The sequence below is a fragment of the Gekko japonicus genome, unplaced genomic scaffold (assembly GCF_001447785.1).
Source record: "Gekko japonicus isolate JY-2015 unplaced genomic scaffold, Gekko_japonicus_V1.1 scaffold1343, whole genome shotgun sequence".
In the NCBI taxonomy this organism is placed as follows: domain Eukaryota; kingdom Metazoa; phylum Chordata; class Lepidosauria; order Squamata; family Gekkonidae; genus Gekko; species Gekko japonicus.
Window position 1 is genome coordinate 209,820 of NW_015177054.1, and position 20,531 is coordinate 230,350.

A 20,531-nucleotide genomic window follows, 5' to 3' on the forward strand; every position below is an offset into this window, starting at 1 on the left:
GTGTGGCCTTATGACACACTTCCGGTGATGTCAGGGTGTGTGGCATATGCTAATGAGTTATGCTAATGAGTTCCCCTAGCTCTTTTTCTACGAAACGACCCCTGGCAAAATCAAATCCAGTTGCACCTTAAAGACTAACAACATGTACTTCAGTGTAAACTTTCATGTGTCACAGCCCACTTCATTAGATAAATATGTATGGAGAAATCTTACAGAACTGGTTGACTTGGAGAAGTCAAGGCATAAGTCTTTCAAGTGTAAATCTCAACATTAGGGGAAAAGGGAGGAGTTGATGTAGAAAGGAGTTTGTGTAGAAGGGGTAGGTGTGAGTCCCAACATAAATCAATAGAATTCAGAACATGCTGGTTGGTGAGGGAGGCCAGAGGTTTGACGATGAAAGCCCATATTGAAATAAATGCTGTTAGTCTTTCAGGTGGCACAGACGTATGTTTTATTTCACATGGTAACATCTTCACATTTTAACTAGGGAGGGCCGAAAGGAGGGTAAACTTTCTTATGAATAAATCTGGTGTTGTAACCAGATCTTTTGCCGTCACTGTACCACCACCGAGTTGCCATCTTCTATGGTGGATTAGATTCTGGAGGTGAGCCGGCCCTGGGTGGACGCCTAGTTAACCGAAGAATGCTTGTTGTCAGGTTAGGTTGATGAATGGAACTCATCTTGGATTAAGAAAATTTAACATCAAGAGCACCGCACCTTACTTAATTACTGTTTTATACTGTTTAATAATTGTTTTTATGTTGTTTTAGTTGTTGTTATGGCAATTGCCTCTGTTGTAGCCGCCCTGAGCCCGTTGGGGCGGGCGGGGTATAAATCTAATAATAAATAATAAAAAAATAAAAAAATAAATAAGATGTGGTGAAATTGCATCTCGAATGTATCCCAGAGAAAAATGCCATTTAAAAAATCCCCAGAGAAACCAGAATGAGCTTGACTGTTGTCATACTGTATGATATTCATGAGGTTTGCTCCCGTTAGATGAACAGGAACTCACTCTCCCTCCCCCCGCCATACTGAGTGACTCTTCTTGTTCCCTGCAGTGAAGCCGTTTGGGAGAACATGGCCTGCATGTGTGTGAAGACGCAAAGGCTGGATGTTGCCAAGGTGTGCCTGGGGAACATGGGACATGCTCGAGGAGCCAAGGCTGTACGGGAGGCAGAGCGAGAGCCGGAGAAGGAAGCTCAAGTGGCCATGTTGGCAATCCAGCTGGGCATGCTGGTAGGTTGGATGCCTCTTTGGAGACCCTTAACTACACTTTTTTTGCATCACAATAAGCAGTTTGAATAGCCTTGAATAAGAGGACTCAATTTTGGGGGGGTGGGGGGATCCTCCTTAACAGAAAAATATGTTTTTAGACTCTTCATGTGGGACTGAGGTTGAAAGGTGGCCACTACGCTACCTCAGATGGGAAAGGTGAGGGTCTGCTCAGAGCCACTTGGTGGACAGCAGGTACAGCAAAGCATGTCACTGTTTTCCACCTGCCCATGCTCGTTTTTGCCCTTGACTCTGAAAGTACCACAGAAATGTTGGTCTTTTGGAAGAGAAGCTATACTTGAATGGGTCAAGAATATTCCCTCTAAGCTGCGGAATCTTGTGAGCAAAAATTCTACTTTGTGAGCTACTGGCATTAAAGTTGTGAGTGAGTGATTTGGCTGCTGCATAAATCAGTTTGCTCTGGAGCCCTCCTTCCTGAGCGAAGACAAAAATGTGTGAGCCGGAGGCTAAAAAAAACTGAGCTAGCTCACACTACCTCAGCTTAGAGGGAACACTGAAGTGAACCTTGGCATCCTTCTGTGCACTTGGTGTGTCTGCGCTCTGCCGCTCATCTAAAGGCAGTCATTTTAAACCCTCCACTTGTGTGAACTACCACCTGAGTCCCAAATCTGTGTGGCATTCGTGTCGCATCCTAAGTCCAAGGCCTGCTCTGAGGCGGTGGCATTTCCTGAGCCCTGATACCCTCTTTTCCTAGGAAACAGCAACTAAGATAGCAGGAATTCTTTCAGCTTGTTGAACTGAGCACCACACGGATGCTGCCTCCCTCACAAAGTGACCCGGAGGTCTGATCGCTTGGCGCTTTTTCTTATTTTTATGTAAACATCCTGCCTCTTGGTCATAATGCTTCTATTTCTGGGCTGTGTGGATTCAGTGGGTTCTTCAGATCCTTGTATTGGCCTTTGTGTAGACTGGCATCAAAACACACAAGCCTGTGAAATTAATGTTTCTGAGTATTTTTTTTTGTCAAGCTACAAAATTAGGTGTAATAACCAATGATTGGCACAATATTATTTATTTATTTATTTATTTATTTATTATTTACGTTTCTATCCCGCCCTCCCCGAAGGCTCAGGGCAGCTTACAAGGCATATCGCCGAATAAAACAATAGAACAATACAAAATATTAAAAATACATCACAATGAACAGTTTTGGTGCTCCTCTGAACCCCTTCCAAGTTAAGATTCCTAAAAGCAAGATGGCCGTCCCCTAAAACGTCCCATTCTCATCCAAGATGCCCGCATCATGATGGCCATATACAGAAATCATGTGGCGTTGGTGGTACAATGGTGGCGGCGGCTCCTATTCAAAAGCGTGGCGGAAGAGCTCCGTCTTGCAGGCTCTGCAGAACTGTGCTAGGTCCCGCAGAGCCCTGATCTCCTCTGGGAGCTCATTTCACCAGATAGGAGCCGCCACCGAAAACGCCCTATTCCTGGTCATGATGAGTTTGATGGACCGGGGACCTGGCACGTCCAGTAGATTTTGATTCCCCGACCGAAGTGCTCTTGGGGGAACATGTGGGGAAAGGCAGTCCCTTAAGTAGGCTGGTCCCTTAAGTAGGCTGGTCCCTGGCCATATAGGGCTTTTTTGTTACGAGGGCCCGATCTGACATAAATGTCATTTTGTCAGGCTGGGCCATGTGTGCCATAAAATGTAATGCCAGGTATTAGAGATATAAACTTTGTAAGGACACAGGCAAACCCAATTAACGATATTATTTTTTATTCAAAATACAAACAAAAAACAATTGATTCCTAGCAGTGAAAGCAATTGATTTACTGGGGAGCCCACAAAAGCTCCAATAAATGTATTTAATCATATGCAAGACTAGATTTTTTCCAAGAATCATGGAAAAGTGAACAAAAATAGTATACATAGTCATAGAAAAATATATTGACGGGGATCTCCGGAATGTCTTGCCGTTTCGAAGGAAGATCTTCTTCTGAACAAAGATGTAGGACAAAAATTGTCTCTCAGTCATTCATATCCTCTGGTGACGTCTCACAGTTATCAAAGAAGATTTTCAATGTTCATAACAGCTGTAATGTATAGTAGAACCTGCCATGGGCTAAGATGATTGTAAAGTATGGTGTCAGATAGATGTTTCTAGCTTCCCAGGAAATGAGAGGGCACAATTTGAGCAAAAAAAGCCATTGTGCTGGCTCTGCAGAGGAGGGATGCCCCCTTGGTTCCTGGGAAGCTAGAAGTTTCTATCTGCAGCCTGCCTGCACATGTACAGTCCCAGTGTGTGCCTGCACAGAAGACGTGTTGATGAACAACACTCACAGGTAAGTGCATCCCAAATCATAGAATCACAGAGTTGGAAGGGAGCTCCAGGTTCATCTAGTCCAACTCCCTGTACAATGCAGGAAATTCAAAAAATACCTCCCCTCCACACACACCTAGAGACCCCTGCTCCATGCCCAGAAGATGGCAAAAACCTCCAGGATCACTGGCCAAACTGGCCTGGAGAAAAATTGCTGCCTGACCCCAAAGTGGCAATCTTCATTTCCCTGGGCGTGTAAGAAAGGGCCACGAGAACTAAGCACTGATGCAACCCTTCCTGCCCTCCTTCTCATGATCTGCTAAATTTACAGAATCAGCAATGCTGTCAGATGGCCATCTGGCCTCTGTTTTTTTCTTCCAGACAAGCTACAGTAATTTTTTAAAGGTTGAAAATGATAGTATTGTTAATTCTATGCAGTTTGGAGTTTTAACTACAGAACGATGAATACTTTCTGGATGTTTATCTTGATCTTGTGTAATAGACACACAAGACGTATTGGTTTCCTGTTCATCTCCCCCCACCCCTGAAAAATAAAATTTCCATGCAAAACCTGCATGTTAAGAAAGAAAAAGAGAAGCACAATTCACACAGCACACATTCACTCAGTTGTCTGATGTTCATTCTAGGAAGAAGCAGAGCAACTGTACAAGCAGTGCAAGCGCTATGACCTCCTGAACAAGTTCTACCAGGCCTCAGACCAGTGGCAGAAAGCCATAGAAGCGGCTGAAGTGCATGACCGAGTCCACCTGCGCACCACCTACTACAATTACGCTAAGCACTTGGAGGCCACAGGCAAGCACACTCTGGCACTCAACTAGTAAGTGGGAATCCTGCCCCAGTCCTGTGACCATCAGCATATGACTGTTCTTGTGCTGGGCCGAGCTCACTGGCACTCTGTGGCCTCTCTGGGACTTTGGCCTTGGCTGCTCGGCAGCCATCCTTTCTGGCTAATGCCCACATTAAAGCCCTCCCACTCCCACTGCTGCAGGAAGTGGTAGAGGCTACAAGCGTAGACAGCTTCAAGAGGGGACTGGATAAACATATGGAGCAGAGGTCCATCCATCAGTGGCTTAGATGGGACACTGTCTGGGGCAGTGATGCTCTGTATTCTTGGTGCTTGGGGGGCCACAGTGGGAGGGCTTCTGGAGTTCTGGCCCTACTGGTGGATGTCCTGGGTTTTGGCTACTGTGTGACACAGAGTGTTGGACTGGACGGGACACTGGCCTGATCCAGCATGGCTTCTCTTACGTTCTTATGCACTGCTTGCTTTCGGTATTGGCTGTGGATGTCTATGCAAGTATGACTGTGTGTAGCCTCACCACTGTCATCCTGCCCTCGTGTCGTGTGTGTGTTCCCCCCCGCCCCAGTAACTCGTACCAAGACCTCTGTGTGCATCTTCGCCAAGCTGGGCTTTGCTATGATAGTCCCTTGGCCCTTTTAGTTGCATTGGGGCAACACCTTGACTTGCTGTACTGCTCTGTAGCCTGTTACAGCCTGATCCTGTCCATTTTGGACAATGCATGCAGGCCCTGTTATCGCCACATGGGACCTTTAGGAAAATGCTTGGCAGCTTGGTCAGCCCAAAGCAGATGAAAATTAATGGGTTTCCTTCTTTGCACTGGCAGGATAAACTAGATTCCTTGTTACGTGGTAGTTAAAAAGGTGTTGTAATGAATGAACATAGAATCACAGAATCACAGAGTTCGAAGGGGCCATACAGGCCATCTAGTCCAACCCTCCTGCTCAATGCAGGATCAGACTAAGGCATCCCTGACGAGTGTTTGTCCAGCCGCTGCTTAAAGGCTGCCAGTGAGGGGGAGCTCACCCTCGAGGTTTCAGAAGTATACTTCAGAAAGACCCTTAGAAACCTTTGCTTTCAACAATGTAATTCCTCCCTATGTTGTATCTTAGTCAAAAAGGCCAAGAATCAATAGCCACGCTGTGGCAACCCAGAAAAGCACTCTCACATTCAGATATCCTGAGCATGTACACAGGGTACGTGCTCTTAGTATGTCCTTAGTAGTACCGAAACAGAACTGTGGAATTCCATTGGCCAAGACAAAGAGTCAGATGGCTATCGTTAGCTGGTAAAGCTGTAGCGGTCAGTGCCAGCAATCTGTACACATGGTGAGAAGTTAGATGCTGTGCTTGTAAAGCGCTGGGGGAGCATGCCTCCTTTTGCATTTTCTTTAAAAAACCTGTGAGTGCTGTTGCCGTCGTTGCCAGAACTCACTCCTGCTTCAGATATAGGGGGAGGAGAAAAAACTTGCATGGGGTTTATATAGCTAGGCTTGTGTTGGGTTCAGATTTAAGAACATAAGAGATGCCAATGTTGGATCAGGCCAAAGGCCCATCCAGTCCAACACTCTGTATCACACAGTGGCCAGAAATACCAGTGCCATCAGGAGGTCCAGCAGTGGGGCCAGGACATTAGAAGCCCTCCCACTGTTGACCCCCCCTAGCACCAAGAAGACAGAGCATCACTTGCCCCAGAGCCCCTATCTATACCTTGTGGCTAAGAGCCACTGATGGACCTCTGCTCCATATGCTTATCTAATTCCCTTTTGAAGCCGTCCATGCTTGTAGCCGCCACCACTTCCTGTGGCAGTGAATTCCATGTGTTAATCACTCTTTGGGTGAAGAAGGACTTCCTTTTATCCGTTCTAACCCGACCGCTCAGCAATTTCATGGAGTGCCCACAAGGAGTTCTTGTCTTGTGAGAAAGGGAGAAAAGTACCTCTTTCTCTACTTGCTCTATCCCATGCATATACTTACAAACCTCAATCATGTCACCTCTAATCCTAGAGCTGATGTTGAACAAAATAAGTTGCCTTTACCTTTTCATTCATGTTTTAATAGTAAAACTACTGCAGATTCTGATTCCTGTACTCTGGTTGCATGATACAAATAGCAGCTACAATTCTCTTTTGAATGGCTATGGGAAAGGTAGCAGAGTGGGAATTTTAAAAAAATGTTGTCCTAAGTTAAAATGACATGATAGAATTGCTTTGGAGACACCCATCGATCGTTAGGGCAGATCTCCCTGCCAAAGCTGTAAGCTCATGCGTGAAAACATAACTTGAGAGAAGGAAAGGTTTTAAGGGTAATGCACTAGGGCTTGTGAGCCCAGTGCAGTATTTAAAAGAAAATAACCTTTGACTGTTGGAAGTCTTCAGAACTCCTTTGGCTTTGCTCTGTATGTTATTGGACTAATCTGCAGCAATAGAAACCTAGTCGTTTTTGCTTTTGGGGGTGTGTTGAGAGCCTTCAGTCAGGAGGGGGGCTAAAGGAAGGAGTGGTGACGCAAACACAGCTCCTATTTATGATTTTTTTTTTTAAATGCACTGAGGCCTACATTTCAAATTAGGCCTGGAAACATACAGGCACCCAGGGCAGTTGTAGTGTTCTTGGTGTAAAACGATCTCACCCCACTAATCCTGGACAAAAGTCTGGCTGTGGCATTTTTCACCGGGCAAATTGTGTTCCATGACCAGCCCTGTATATCTGGATGAAACCCCTTTAGCGTGAAAGAATGTCTGTGGATGGCAAGAGGATGGCCAATGCCATCTCCTTGTAAATTTGGCTTCTCATTGCAACTATCTCGATTCGTGGCTGTTGAAATAGACTTGTATTGTTGTGGGGGGGAACATTTCTCGCGAAAGTGTGGTGTGTCCGTGCTACTGCCGTAGTTCCTGGAGCTGAAAAGTTGAATGAAACTCTCGGGGTTTCTTTCTCCCCCTCAGCTCCTCTTTCTAATGTGTTCTTTTTCTGCGCACAGCTACGAGAAGTCAGATACACACAGGTTTGAGGTACCCCGGATGCTTTCGGAAGATCTCCATGCCTTGGAGTGTTACGTCAACAAGATGAAGGATAAGTAAGCATTGGCTGCTTTCCTGATCGTCTGGAGATGGAGCAGCTGGGTCTGGATGGGACAGAGGGAGGAGCCTGTTTAACAAACGGTTTTATTTATTGACCTGCCTTTCCTCCTCTGATCGCAAGGCAACAAATCAGTTTTCAGGCATCATACCTAGAACATCACTTATTTACCTAAAGCTGACAGAAAGCCTCAGGCTTGCCACTGTTCTGCAGAGAGCACAATCTCCGGTGGCTCTCACAGTGGCATTGGCCATCAATCACATTTTTAGGCCAAGGCTTGGAGGGCCTGTTATCACTTTGGACAGCTAGAGTAGTTTCCCCTCAGACAAAGGATCCCTAGGGTTAATTTGAGTCTTCTGTGGGATCTGTCCAGCACATGACCCCCCCTCTGTGCCCCCCTGCCTGTTTCAGTGTTTGAAAAGGGCGTGGGGGGACGGCAGGAGCCCTTCCTCCCCACCAAGCAGTTAAGTCAAAAAAGAAAAAGGCCTCGCTCTGATCTTTAAAATGACATTGCGGCAGCTGATGTGTAGCTGCAGGCAAAAATAATTAGAATTTGGAAAACCCAGAGACATGTGTTGAATAAACGGATCTTATATTTTGACCTTGAGTAGCAAGATATCAAGTGAGGCTATCAGACGGCTGTATTGGAGTCTCCTGGCAGGATCTTCTTTTCTGACACTTCCCCTCCCTTTAACCACAGATGTCTCTTGACTCCCAATCTCATTGCACAGGCAAACGACAAACTCTTTAGCCATTAAGGATGGGTGCTATAACAAGGCAAGACACTCATACGTGTTCAAAGATATTGGCATAGATAGATATTGGCAGATCGGGGCAGCTGTGTCCTAGTTTGCCTTGTCTTTACTTGTTTGAAACCTGCTCTTGAACATCCCGATGGGGAGGTAGTTCCCCTTGAAATCTCTCTGGACTGAAGTTGCTGCATTTAGAATCACAGATTGGATGAGCTGGATACTGGCCCATGAAACTGGATAGCTGAGAAATGGGACGGGAGTGCTGCTGCAAGGAGTTGGAAATGAATAAACATCTGTGTGTTGTCCCTCTCCAGGACCTTGTGGAAGTGGTGGGCCCAGTACCTGGAGAGCCAGGCAGATATGGAAGCCGCTTTAAAATACTATGAACTGGCTCAGGATTACTTTTCCCTGGTCCGGGTTTACTGTTTCCAGGGTAACATTCAGAAGGTAAAATGGCTTTCCCACACATTTCCCTTCCAGAAGCGGCCATTCTGTGGTCAAACATGTGGCATGGCATAGGTGTTTACGACTTTCTCTCTGTCTCTTGTTTTAGGCAGCAGAAATAGCCAATGAGACAGGGAACTGGGCAGCATCGTATCACCTTGCCCGTCAGTATGAGAGCCAGGATGATATCAAGCAGGCTGTGCACTTTTACACCCGGGCCCAAGCATTTAACAACGCCATTCGCTTGTGCAAGGTATGCAAGTGTGGGAAATGCCGCGCCAATTGAAACCAGACAGTAAAATGGCCAGAACTGAAAAAGCTGCAGAATTGCTAAAACAGACCCAAGCAATAGCATCCAGTGTTAAAGCTGAGTTGTCCCAAAGGAAAACAGTCTGAACAAGACACCAGAAAGTGGGGGTGGGCAAGGCAAACCCCGGCGTTTGTGAGTGTATGTTCCAGTATAACCGTAGTTTTATTTTTTTATTAGAACCTCGATAGCACCAGCAACTATCATCTGCAGGTTAAGGACTGCAGAAAAGGCAGTTTTCTTACAGGGGAGGTACAGACTGAAAGGAATACATTCACATCTTCTGCAGCCCAAGAATGATAAGAATTCTAAGTATTCTTTGGTCTCTCCCCAAACTGGACTTGGTTGTCCAGTCTAGTACTGCAGTCAGCTCAGTTACAATTTTGTATTAATGTTTTAAGCAACAAAACAACCTCTGTTGGTATTTGTGATTTGTTTAAAAAAATTCCTTAAGTTTTTGAAAAGCCTTACAGCAATGGAACAAAACTGTCTTGTAACCAAAGGTTGCTCTTCAGAACCCTGAACAGGTGGACATTAAGGCATTAATCAAAATATTCCTTCATCCACAAAACCTTCAGCTCTTTAGCTAGCTAGCAGTTGGCATTCTTGACTTTTTAACATTGGGTGCTGTGAGTAGAAGGCCCTGGCGAACAGCCATAATTCAGGTATCTCTAAAGGTGCATCTTGGTTTGGGGTGTAGGACAACAACTTGGATGACCAGTTGATGAACCTGGCCCTTCTCAGCTCACCAGAGGACATGGTTGAAGCAGCGCGTTATTATGAAAACCATGTGGAACAGATGGACAGGGCAGTGATGCTCTACCACAAGGTAAGCACTCATCCCTGTGTGGCACAAAGGTTGAGAACCAGGGGCAAGTCCCCAACAGGGCATAGACACAGGCTCCACTTTGCTCTGAAAGGGTCTCTCCCTGTGTTATCCCCCCCCCCATTTTCTCTTCAGAACTGAGCATAGCAGTATTCCACTCTGAAGCAGAAGGGGGCTGTAAAGAAAGCCAGTTGGCTGTGACATCACAAACTGTTCCTCCGTAGGCAGTTTTCACCTTTAGAACTCAACCCAAAAAAGGCAACAGTGCCTGATTTCTAATTTGATTGTTGGAAGGTGTAATTGTGCAAGACGTGCTGTGAACAGCCCACCAAAAGTATGAGAGGAGGAAATTCACTGTGGAGACCAGCTTGTTGTCATTTGAATGGCTAAAACACCCCATACTGAATTCTGGTTTTATGTGCCTCTGAACACACCATGAGGGCCAAAACTAGATATGATGGAGAAATCCATGAGTATTGGTACACCTGAAGAGCTGATGGTTTATTTTTTTACTAAACACATAGTGGACAGGCGAGGAAAACTAAACCCTGTCCTCCACCCCCTGCACCCCCACATTTGAAGCATTTTTTTCTTCCAACTGATGGAATTTGGTGAGGTCAGGCTAGAGGAGGAGGGGCAGAGTTTAGCTTTCTTGGCCGGTACACTAGTTTTATTCAAACCAAAGACCCTCCCTTCCTCTCCGCTTCACATGTGACACTGGAATAAATGCAAATGGATTTCTCTGTCACTTCTAGTTTGGCCCCAGGTCAGAGATGGACCATTGAAGACTTTCCCAGAACTAAAACGAAGGCTATTATTCTATCCCTGTTATGGGAAGCATCATCGTATTCCCCCCTGGGGTCAGTTAGCAGGGTCCTATGTAGTAATAATGTCCCCAAGGAAGCTAAAGCTCTCTTTCTGCTTTGACAGGCAGGACACTTGTCCAAGGCCCTGGAGTTGGCCTTTGCCACCGAGCAGTTTGCCGCCTTGCAGCTCATCGCTGAGGATCTGGATGAGAAGTCAGACCCTGCCCTGCTGGCTCGTTGCTCTGACTTCTTCATTGAGCATGCCCAGTACGAGAAGGCCGTCGAGCTGTTGCTTGCCGCCAAAAAGGTAACTCGTAAAACCCTCTTTCAGAAAGAATCTTGTTCCCCTAGTCTAGTTTTCTCAATCACCAAATTGTATGCCTTTCACGGGACTTCTGCCTCAGGTGGGTCAAGGTGCTTTTAGTAAGACTTTTGTTCAAACTCTGCAATGTTTAGAGGAGCAAGACGTATTTGCAGTGTGCCAAATGGCGAGTGAGTGCCGCTCAGTGATCTCATGAATCTTAAGTCCCACCTAGACCTTTTGCATTCTTCCAAATCTGCTGTTCCTGCAGAGGAAGGTGCAATTGGATGGTACCCCTCAGTATCCAGTGGAGGAGGAAATCTACACACAATGTGCAGACTTGTCCTTTCTCAGACAGGAAAGCAGGCTCTTGTTGGGTATAGCTTAAGTCCCTCATTCCTCACCTTTTTCGTTCCACAGCTGAACCTAGGAAATGGTCTGGGCACTCTGAACATCACACTCTTCAGTTTTGGGGGGTGGAAAGCACTCCTACTTAAAGTGCTCTCATTTTGGGGCTTGGGCTCAGCAGGTGATGTGTACTCAGCTTCTAGTTATTCCCCCTCCCCGAGTGCTTTTGGCTGGTGGGAGCCCGTTTTGTTTCTGTTCTCCTCTCTCTCTGCTGCAGTACTGGGACGCCCTGCAGCTTTGCTTGACTCAGAATTTGACCATCACTGAGGAGATGGCTGAGAAAATGACAATCTCAAAGGACTCCACCGAGCTTTCGGAGGAGTCCCGGCGGGAGCTCCTGGAGCAGATAGCTGATTGCTGCATGCGGCAGGGCAATTACCACATGGCCACCAAGAAGTACACGCAAGCAGGAAACAAGCTGAAGGTGAGCATGCTTGGGGGGGGGGGAGCCTTGCAGTTGTTTCTCGATAGGATGAGGGGATGAAATGCTCATAACCCATTCATGGTGGATCTCCTAAGGAGCATATGGGAAGTCTGACTGGGATGGACAAGGATGCCATTTTTATATACTGCAGCCTGGGAGTTCATCCAGCCCTTCTCACCAGTGGTGTCCTCATCAGCAATGTCCAGATGTTGGTAACGTCATGTCTAGATTATCATAATGGATTTTCCTTGGGGCTGCCTTTGAAAATGGCTCAGCTTTTACAGCTGGTGCCGAATACTGCTTCCCATCACATTACAGGAGTGAGGGATGAAGAACACAGTTCTTACTTTTCTGCACTGACCACATACAACAAAAGTTATCCAGTATCACTTTACGAGCTACAAACAGCCCCTGGGTGCCCTGCATTCTGATGGTCTCCAGACTCTATAGAGTTTAGACCTGGAGAGTGTTTTGTGGGAAGATAACTCAGCAGTGCACAGAATTCCACCAAGTCTTTATATATTTACAATACTGGAGTGATTATCTCTCCTTATATATAATTCCATTTTCGAGCAGCAATGTTCCATGCGTTCCCAAATCAGTTGGGTGCCTGATCTGTCACTCGGAAGGTCTGCCAATCCCCTGGCTGCATTGCCTCAGTCCCGCCGGCCAGTGTCTCGCCCTCAGTCGGCGAACAGGAAGGATGCTCCGCCAGGCGGAGGCCTAGGAGGCCAAACATGGCGGCGCCGCACTGGTTGTCGGCCACCCTTAAAGAAGCTCTGGAGACATTCCAGGTATTTTCCCAAGGCTGACCAGAGAAGCCTTCAAATAAAAAACCCCAGATGCTTATCCCCCCCCCCAAAAAAGCAGACTGAATCCGGCCTCCCCCACACCGCACTCTCACTTTGAGACTTTCAAGCCTGCCCCCACTGCACGAGCTCTCCAGTCTCTTGCCTGTCAATCTCCGGGTAGTCGACCCACGCCCAGCACCCCCCATGCCAACCAGGAGGCACCCTCACAGCAGAGCCCTGAAAGTAAGCCTACCTCCTCCACCAACTGGCTGCCGCTGCTTGAGGATACTCGCCCTCCCATCGCCTCATATGGGAAGGGCAGCGGGGGGGGGCATGGAGATCTGCCTCTGTCACCAGTCAGGTGACTTCCCCGGCCCACCGAAGCACCTGAGCCACAGGAGGCTCACAGCGGGTGGAGTCATCATCATGGTTCCACCTACCTTGACGTCGCCAGCGGTTGCCTGTGCAGAGAGAGAGGTGACGGTCACGCGCCCGTCTCAATGCACTACCCAAGCAGCAGGCGCCGTCGGCGCTAGGCAAAATCTGCAAGATGAGGTGCATGAGCTGCTTCTTTTCTTGCGCTCTGCATGGGTGGCGGGGAAGGGGCTCATCGCCGTCCTTGTAGTGGATCAGCCCAAGCTAAGCGCTGACCGGCTGCTTGGTCATGCGGGGAGGGAGGGGGAGTTTGGCGGCTTTCACACCGGTAGCTTCGACCACGCTTCAGGGTAGTACAGGTGGTTGCAGGTGGCAGGGTTGGCTGCAAGTGGACGAGGACTGGCGCTATAGACAACAAGGCGGCGGGCCAGACCAAGATCTTGCTAGCGTTCGTTGTATTTCTTTTACAATGGGCTTTGCTACTAGTAAGAATATATGTTTTATTCTACTGGTCCATGACTGTAATAAATTGATTAAAAGCAAATCTTCCTTGCCTTCCTCTGCACAGATCATTGTTTGCAGTTGCCTGTAATAGTTGATAGCATTAGGTCTGTCCCTTTTGTTGCAGGCAATGAGAGCACTTCTGAAATCAGGAGACACAGAGAAGATTGTGTTCTTTGCCGGAGTTTCCAGGCAGAGAGAAATATACATCATGGCTGCCAACTATCTCCAGTCCCTAGACTGGCGCAAGGACCCTGAGATTATGAAGAACATCATCAGCTTCTATACCAAAGGACGGGCTCTTGACCTCTTGGCTGGTTTTTACGACGCCTGTGCTCAGGTGTGTGGGTTCTCTCTGGAGTCAGAGTGTTGGGTTTACACACATGAGATTGGACACTCAAGACTGGCTCTGTTCCCTCCAGGTGGAAGTGGACGAGTACCAAAATTATGAGAAGGCGCTGGGGGCCCTGACTGAAGCCTATAAGTGCCTGTCAAAAGCCAAGACGCGGAGCCCTGTAGAGCAAGAGAACAAACTGACCCTTTTACAGAGCAAGATGGCACTGGTGAAGAGATTCATTCAAGCACGGAGGTGAGAGGAAATAGTAAGGGGGGGGCTGGGTGATCTATCTGCTTCATTAGCAGCAACTCAGATTCCTCTTGTGAAGAGAAACAGCACATCAGAGTCAGCATGAGACTTTGCAAACCCCCCCATCAGCATTCTACTGCCTATTCTTTGCAGATGCTTTGTTTTCCAAGACTCTTTTCTCAGAAGTCCCCTATTATTGTAGAAGAAGAAGAGATTGGATTCACACCCCGCCCTTCACTACCCAAAGGTGTCTCAGAGCGGCTTACAAAATCCTTTCCCTTCCCCTCCCCACAACAGACACCCCGTGAGGTAGGTGGGGCTGAGAGAGCTCTTGACAGAAACGGCTTTTTCAAGGACAGCTCTTATCAGAACTACGGCTTGCCCAAGGTCAACCAGCCAGGTGCAAGTGGAGGAGTGGGGAATCAAACCCGGTTCTCCCAGATTAGAGTCTCCCAGATTAGAGCGGCACTTAACCACTGCACCAAACCATAAAGTAGGAAGATGTCTGGCAAGCGTTTGCTGATAGCTTGGAAAATGGCCTTGCTGAGCAGGGCTAGGATGACCTGCGTCCTCTGTAGCTTAGGGGGCCTTGCATTCTCCCAGGATTCAGAAAGAGCATTCCGCACAATTTTACGGGACCCAGAGGGGTAGGTTAAGAGTGGGGGAGGAAACAGGCCTCCCCCCCTCAGCCCATCTTGTGCTGCTCTTTTATTTATCACCACCCACATTGCTAAGGGCTCAGCAGCACACCAGCTTTCAAATGGTATACTGGGAACCTTGGGTGACCTAGCTGAGGCAGCCGGTGACTGTCAAAACTACCTAAAGGATGCGGTCTCCTGAAATGGACAGCTGCAGGGTTGGTTTCTTTTACACGGTGAAACCTGGCTGCCCCTATGTGAACTGAGAAGGGGCCCTAGAAAATGGCCCCAGTTCCTGTTTGGCATACAGGGATTCCCACCAAACAAATATGGAAGGAGTCCCCCCCTCCCCCCAAGATTTGCTTGTCTGAAAAGGGCGGAGGGGCCTCCTGAGCGGCACGAGCATTGGAAGCTATTCTGCATGGCAGTTCCCTTCTGCTGTGTTTTGTGTTGCACGCTCTCTTACGGCCGAATTGCTGTGTTGACAAGGAGTACTGCGAAGCACAGCTTCACTTTGTGACTAACACTTGGAATATATATGTAGGGTGTAGATACGACACAAGGTGTGTGTTGAAATGGAACTGAAACAGTGCTGACTCGTGATGTGTCCCCCTTCATAGGCTTTACTCAGAAGATGCCAAGGAGGCAGCCAGGCAGTGTGAGCTGCTCTTGAGCGAGCCAGACCTGGATGGAGCTGTCCGCTCCGGGGATGTCCTGGCCTTCCTCGTGGAGCATCACCTGCAGGCCCAGGAATTCCAGATGGTGAGTTGAGACAGATATACGGAGCAATTAACTTCTTGGCTGCAAAAGATGTCCTCGAATCCAAAGGGTCAGGAGAGTACACGGAACAGTCCTGCTTGAGATTGTACGAGCATGTATGTTGGGGGCGGGGGGCTGCTGTCGCACAGTCAAATGCTCCCCAGTGCCAATGTTCCCTCTAAGCTGTTGAGTCCTGTGAGCAAAAATCCTACTTTGTGAGCTACTGGCATTAAAGTTGTGAGCCAGCGATTTGGTTACAGCATAAATGAGTTTGCTCTGGGGCCATCCTTCCTGAGCGAAGACAAAAATGTGTGAGCCAGGGGCTAAGAAACTGCATTCCAGATGGTGAGTTGAGACAGATATAGAGCAATTAACCTCTTGGCTGCAAAAGATATCCTTGACTCCCAAGGGTCAGGAGAGTACACGGAACAGCCCTGCTTGAGATTGTACGACCATGTATGTTGGGGGCGGGGGCTGCTGTCGCACAATCAAATGCTCCCCAGTGTCAATGTTCCCTCTAAGCTGTGGAGTCCTGTGAGCAAAAATCCTACTTTGTGAGCTACTGGCATTAAAGTTGTGAGCCAGCGATTTGGTTACAGCATAAATGAGTTTGCTCTGGGGCCATCCTTCCTGAGCGAAGACAAAAATGTGTGAGCCAGGGGCTAAGAAACTGTGAGCTAGCTCACACTAACTCAGCTTAGAGGGGACACTGCTCCCCACATGTCAGAACATGCCTGCCCCTGAAAAACTAGTACATCATGGGGAAGCTTCATTACCAATAGGCTCATTTTCTACTTGTGGGGGACAGCAAAGGGTTGAACGTTCAGTCTCTCATCTGCATCATGACTTCTTTCTAAAATGTGTATTTTTCTGTATATGGAAGCACAAGTGAAAAAAAGTCTCAGCCGATCTGCCCTCAGTGAGCTTATATAGTTCAACTGTGGGATTTGCCATCGACGGGATGATTATTGACTGGGTGACAACATGGTCCGGGAATACTGATCCAGAGTGTCCCGGAGCCTTTTAGCAGCCAGCCACCTGTTGGTAACGATGGCAGGTGGGGGTTGCGGGAGGGCTCCGACAAAGCAGGGGAAGCCGTTTATGTTGAGCCACCTGGAGTTGAGATGATTCACTGGCTCAGAGCAGGAAGCGTCAAGCAGCCTGGAGTGAAACAGAGAAGACCGAGCTTTGCAGGGCCTGGGCAAAAAAAAGAACAAGAAAAAAAAAAAGAATGGCTGTTCTGGACGCACCAGGTGCTCTCTCTCTCCAGTCAGATGGAGTTCAAGCAAAGGGGAGCCTGCAGCTATTTGGAAAACTCTTAGCCATATGAGAATTTTTCTCCCGAGTCCATCATAAGCCACAAAACTGTGGGGGTGGCTCCCGCACCGCAGGGATTCTGGACTGTGGTGACCTTGGCAGTATCAAAACATTCCCCACCAATGCAAAGAAGCTTGGCCATGACATGCTGTTTTCTCCACAGGCCTACCGTTACCTCGAAGAGATGCGGGGGAAAATTCCCTGCGTGAATCTGAATTACTACGTGAGCCAACAGACCGTCGAGGCAGTTCACAGAGGACTGGGCATCCCCCTGAGCCGGAACCATGCCCCCGAGAGGATTCGCCACAACAGCATGGAGGACAAGGGCGCGGAAGACGAAGTGACGGATGAAGCGGATTTTTCCTAAGGAGCAGGATGTAGCTTCAAACAATCGTTTTGTAGGGGGGAAAGTTTAATTTTCTGCCTGAATGTAGATTTAAAGTGTTATTTTGAGAAATGCTAGTACCTGAGTCATTCAGTACATTGCAAGACAGGCTGCCTTAAGAGTCCACTTAAATTAGTTCAGTGGAACTTATACCACTTTGAGCGTGAAGGCTGGGAGAGTAGCCCCCCCCCCACCTGCCCGGCCCCACAGCCACAGTGTTACAGCATTATAACAGCATATCAGAGTATCTGCATTGCCAGCTTTCATTAAAAAAAGCAAACTTCCAGCCCTGTTCATTGCAAAGAGATGCCGTCTGCAATAAAGGGACAGATACTTTTTTAAAAATCAAAGCTAAGATTCAGAAGAACTAGTTGGTAGATCATTATGCTGTTCTAATGCTCTGACTGTCAACGGTCAATTCCAAAAGGGGGAGAATGACTGCCGCAGGGGCGGCGGGGCAGGGAAAACGCGGGCAAATGCCTTGTGGAAGTCCCAGTGGAAGTCCCGTGGCTGCTATGCTGAGCTGGCAGATGAAGCGGCCAGAGGGAAACGGCACAAGCCCATCCCCATGTGGGAAAACACCTCTGTCATCGAGCCGTCTTCACTCGAAAGGAACCGTTTCCAGTTTCTTTTTCAAATTTTCCATCAGGAGCAGATTCTGCAGCGCCAGACTCCTGCAGTTGCCATCCGGGTCCCTCTCTGCCACATCTGCAAAACATAGGAAGAGTCACACAAGAGGAGGGGGGGAAATGGCTCGAGGAAATCCCTGCAAAGCATTAGTTGAGCTGTCCAGTGTGCTTTAGGAAAGGAACAATCAAAGGAAGCCCTCCCCCTCCCCCCCTCCAAATATCCAACTTGTTTGACTTCAGACCAACCTTTATTTAGCAACATTTCTTTTACATGGCATTGCTTCAGCATAGCCAAAGCACGTGAACCTTAAGGAGCAGATAAGATATTACTGTGGTTTAGAAAACTCCGTTTGGTGAGAGGGTTGGTTTGTTTACTTATAGAGATGTTCATCATAGCCTGGGGCTCAAGGCAGCCAACAGTTCCCAAACGAAGACAACATACAATAAAAGTTCATTAACACCTCTCCCAAAGAAAAGACCCATAGCTCAAGCCCCATTAAAAGCCCCTGGGACAACTCTAAAACTCCTAAAGATGCCGCCCCTTCCACACTGTGGGAGCCACTGCTGAAAAGGAAGGGCTCCGCTAGATGCCAGGCACGCCGCCTTAAGCACAAGAGCAGGAGCAGCCGGCAGCCAGAAGACCGCAGTTGGTAAACAGGGAGATGGGGAGAGACACTTCTTTGGATATAAAACAAGACTCCAGTAGCTTTTTGAAGACTGACAAAATTTATCCCAGCATCTGCTTTCATGAGTTAGCACTCGCTTCATTAGATGTACTGGAAGCATACATAACAAAACATTGGCCCCGGTCACACGGGCAGGAAAATGCGGGGGGGAGAGGGGAAGCGTGGCTGTTTGCCCCGGAGCAAAATAACACGCGGTTGCGCGATCAGAGGTCCCGTGGTTAGGGGGGACGTGCCGATCACAGGACAATCCTGCGGCGCGGCAAAGAAGCGGCCTCTCTAGCAAAAGGCTCTGCGGGTTTAACCCCTTCCAGGGCTGCAGAGGAATGCAAACTGTGTCCTCCATCAGGTCCCCTCCAGGAGGAGCTTCAGTCGGGCTGCCCTCCCGCCACACACACCCTACGCCGCCTGGTGCAGAGAGTTCCTCTCGAGCAGGCCGAGCCAGGAGGGGGGGGGTACGGAAAAGAGGAGGGGGCTTTGTTTGTTTTTAAACGAAGTATGCGTGTGCGCATCCCATGGAGACTTGGGAAAAAAACACCTTTTAGCGACGGGACATGGGCGGCCGCCGGATGCCACGACCTACCACCAGAAACGTGATCAGGCGCCTGCCCTTGCCCTGCGGTTTCCGGAAACTAGTACCTCGGAGGTACTAGATTTTTACCCCGCATCTTCGGCGGGAAGCCTCGGGTTCGCCACAGGAGCTCTACGCTTCCCAGATGTGGCACTGTGATCGCGCCCGGAAAATCCGCCTATCTTCCGTCTCTGTAGCGAGGCTAATGCTCCGTGTGACCGCAGCCATTATATATCTCATCCTTTGGGGGTGGAGTTACTGCTTGACCTCTCTCAGAGAGAGCTACTGGCTGTGGTACACAGCAGATCCATGGCACATTCAGTCGGCTTGCTATTTTTTTCTTTTTACAAGGTCCCAGTGCTTCGACCCTCCGTATGGCAAGGGGAAATACTGCAAAACTGAAGCTTTCCCCAGCAGGCCACAGCAGTGCGGGAGTGAGACTCGGCTGCTGGATTTCAGTTTATCAGGCAGCCGTTACCAAGAGGAATGAAAGAGGCTCCTCCCGACTGACTCGCAAAGTGGAAACCAGGATGTGGTGGGGGGGGGAAGAGTCTGAAAGAGTGGCGAGTCCGTGGGAGGATATCCTGTGCGCACATGCAGAGCGTTCAAAGCCCAGCACTAGGTCAGGCTGGGTCCATGAGTCACTCCGATGGAGTGGGGCTATTTATAAAACAAGAGAAGAGTTTCAGAATTGGGCTCCAGTTCTCAGCAGTGATACTCAGCAGCCCCCTCCCCACAAAACCTGGAGAGACAGGGCGTCATCACCAGTGTTCCCTCTAAGCTGAGTTAGTGTGAGCTAGCTCACAGTTTTTTAGCCTCCGGCTCACACATTTTTGTCTCAGCTCAGGAAGGATGGCTCCAGAGCAAACTAATCTATGCTGCAGCCAAATCGCTCGCTCACAACTTTAATGCCAGTGTTCTCAGCAGTGATACTCAGCAGCCCCCTCCCCACAAAACCTGGAGCGTCATCATCACCCTGAAGAAATAACAGGAGTGCCAAGCCTGTGGCTGTTCTGTAGGGCTAGAGAAGGTTCTCAGGCCCCCTTCTGGCCTATAAATACTGTGGGCACAAAGTGGATGTCGTAAAACCCACAAAATTACTTTGACAAAGTAAGGCAGTTTTTTTTTCAACAAGAGCCCACGGCTGTCACAAAGTTTCTAGCCACCACGGAGGCTGTGAAGAGATGCATTTTTCCTTTGGAGGTTTGGAATGAGCAAAACCTTTGCTCTGAGTTTTAAAAGGTTCCCCCCCCCCCCTCTGCGCAGAGAACAGGCAGGAGGAGGAGGAAGTCAGTCAATGGCTTTCCAGGCTTAACCTCTGCCCACTTTCATACAAATGCTACTAGATCTAGCAGGAGAGATAATGGGTTCCCTTCTCCTAGCAGGGAACAGAAATGTGGAGAACTTTAGACTAGAAAGGCTCCAAGAGTAATCTTCAGGAAGGAAATTTCTGGAGACTTCCAGAAAAGCTTCTCTGAACTGGCCTGACTGGGTCAGTGGGAGGGGAAAAGAGAAGTGATAAAACTCAGAGGAGCAAGGAGGACGCTCTGTTTTGGTGCTGGGTCCACCA

General features: G+C 48.3%; 2 protein-coding genes across 2 annotated transcripts in view; one reads left to right on the top strand and one right to left on the bottom strand.

Annotated features, from left to right (window-relative positions):
* Positions 1-17,077, top strand: part of IFT140 (intraflagellar transport 140) — a 120,918-nt gene extending 103,841 nt beyond the window's left edge. Inside the window, exons 18-29 of the mRNA XM_015428136.1 lie at positions 1,063-1,240; positions 4,209-4,399; positions 7,361-7,456; positions 8,525-8,657; positions 8,764-8,907; positions 9,662-9,790; positions 10,718-10,900; positions 11,520-11,726; positions 13,521-13,733; positions 13,816-13,982; positions 15,238-15,379; positions 16,857-17,077. Of these exons, the coding sequence (XP_015283622.1) occupies positions 1,063-1,240; positions 4,209-4,399; positions 7,361-7,456; positions 8,525-8,657; positions 8,764-8,907; positions 9,662-9,790; positions 10,718-10,900; positions 11,520-11,726; positions 13,521-13,733; positions 13,816-13,982; positions 15,238-15,379; positions 16,857-17,060 (1,987 nt within the window). The 3' untranslated portion in view covers positions 17,061-17,077. The remainder of the gene's footprint in view (positions 1-1,062; positions 1,241-4,208; positions 4,400-7,360; positions 7,457-8,524; positions 8,658-8,763; positions 8,908-9,661; positions 9,791-10,717; positions 10,901-11,519; positions 11,727-13,520; positions 13,734-13,815; positions 13,983-15,237; positions 15,380-16,856) is intronic.
* Position 17,078: 1 nt separating this feature from the next.
* The window catches only part of TELO2 (telomere maintenance 2), a 28,711-nt gene continuing 25,258 nt past the window's right edge, over positions 17,079-20,531 (bottom strand). Inside the window, exon 20 of the mRNA XM_015428129.1 lies at positions 17,079-17,786. Coding sequence (XP_015283615.1) covers positions 17,680-17,786 — 107 coding nt within the window. The 3' untranslated portion in view covers positions 17,079-17,679. The remainder of the gene's footprint in view (positions 17,787-20,531) is intronic.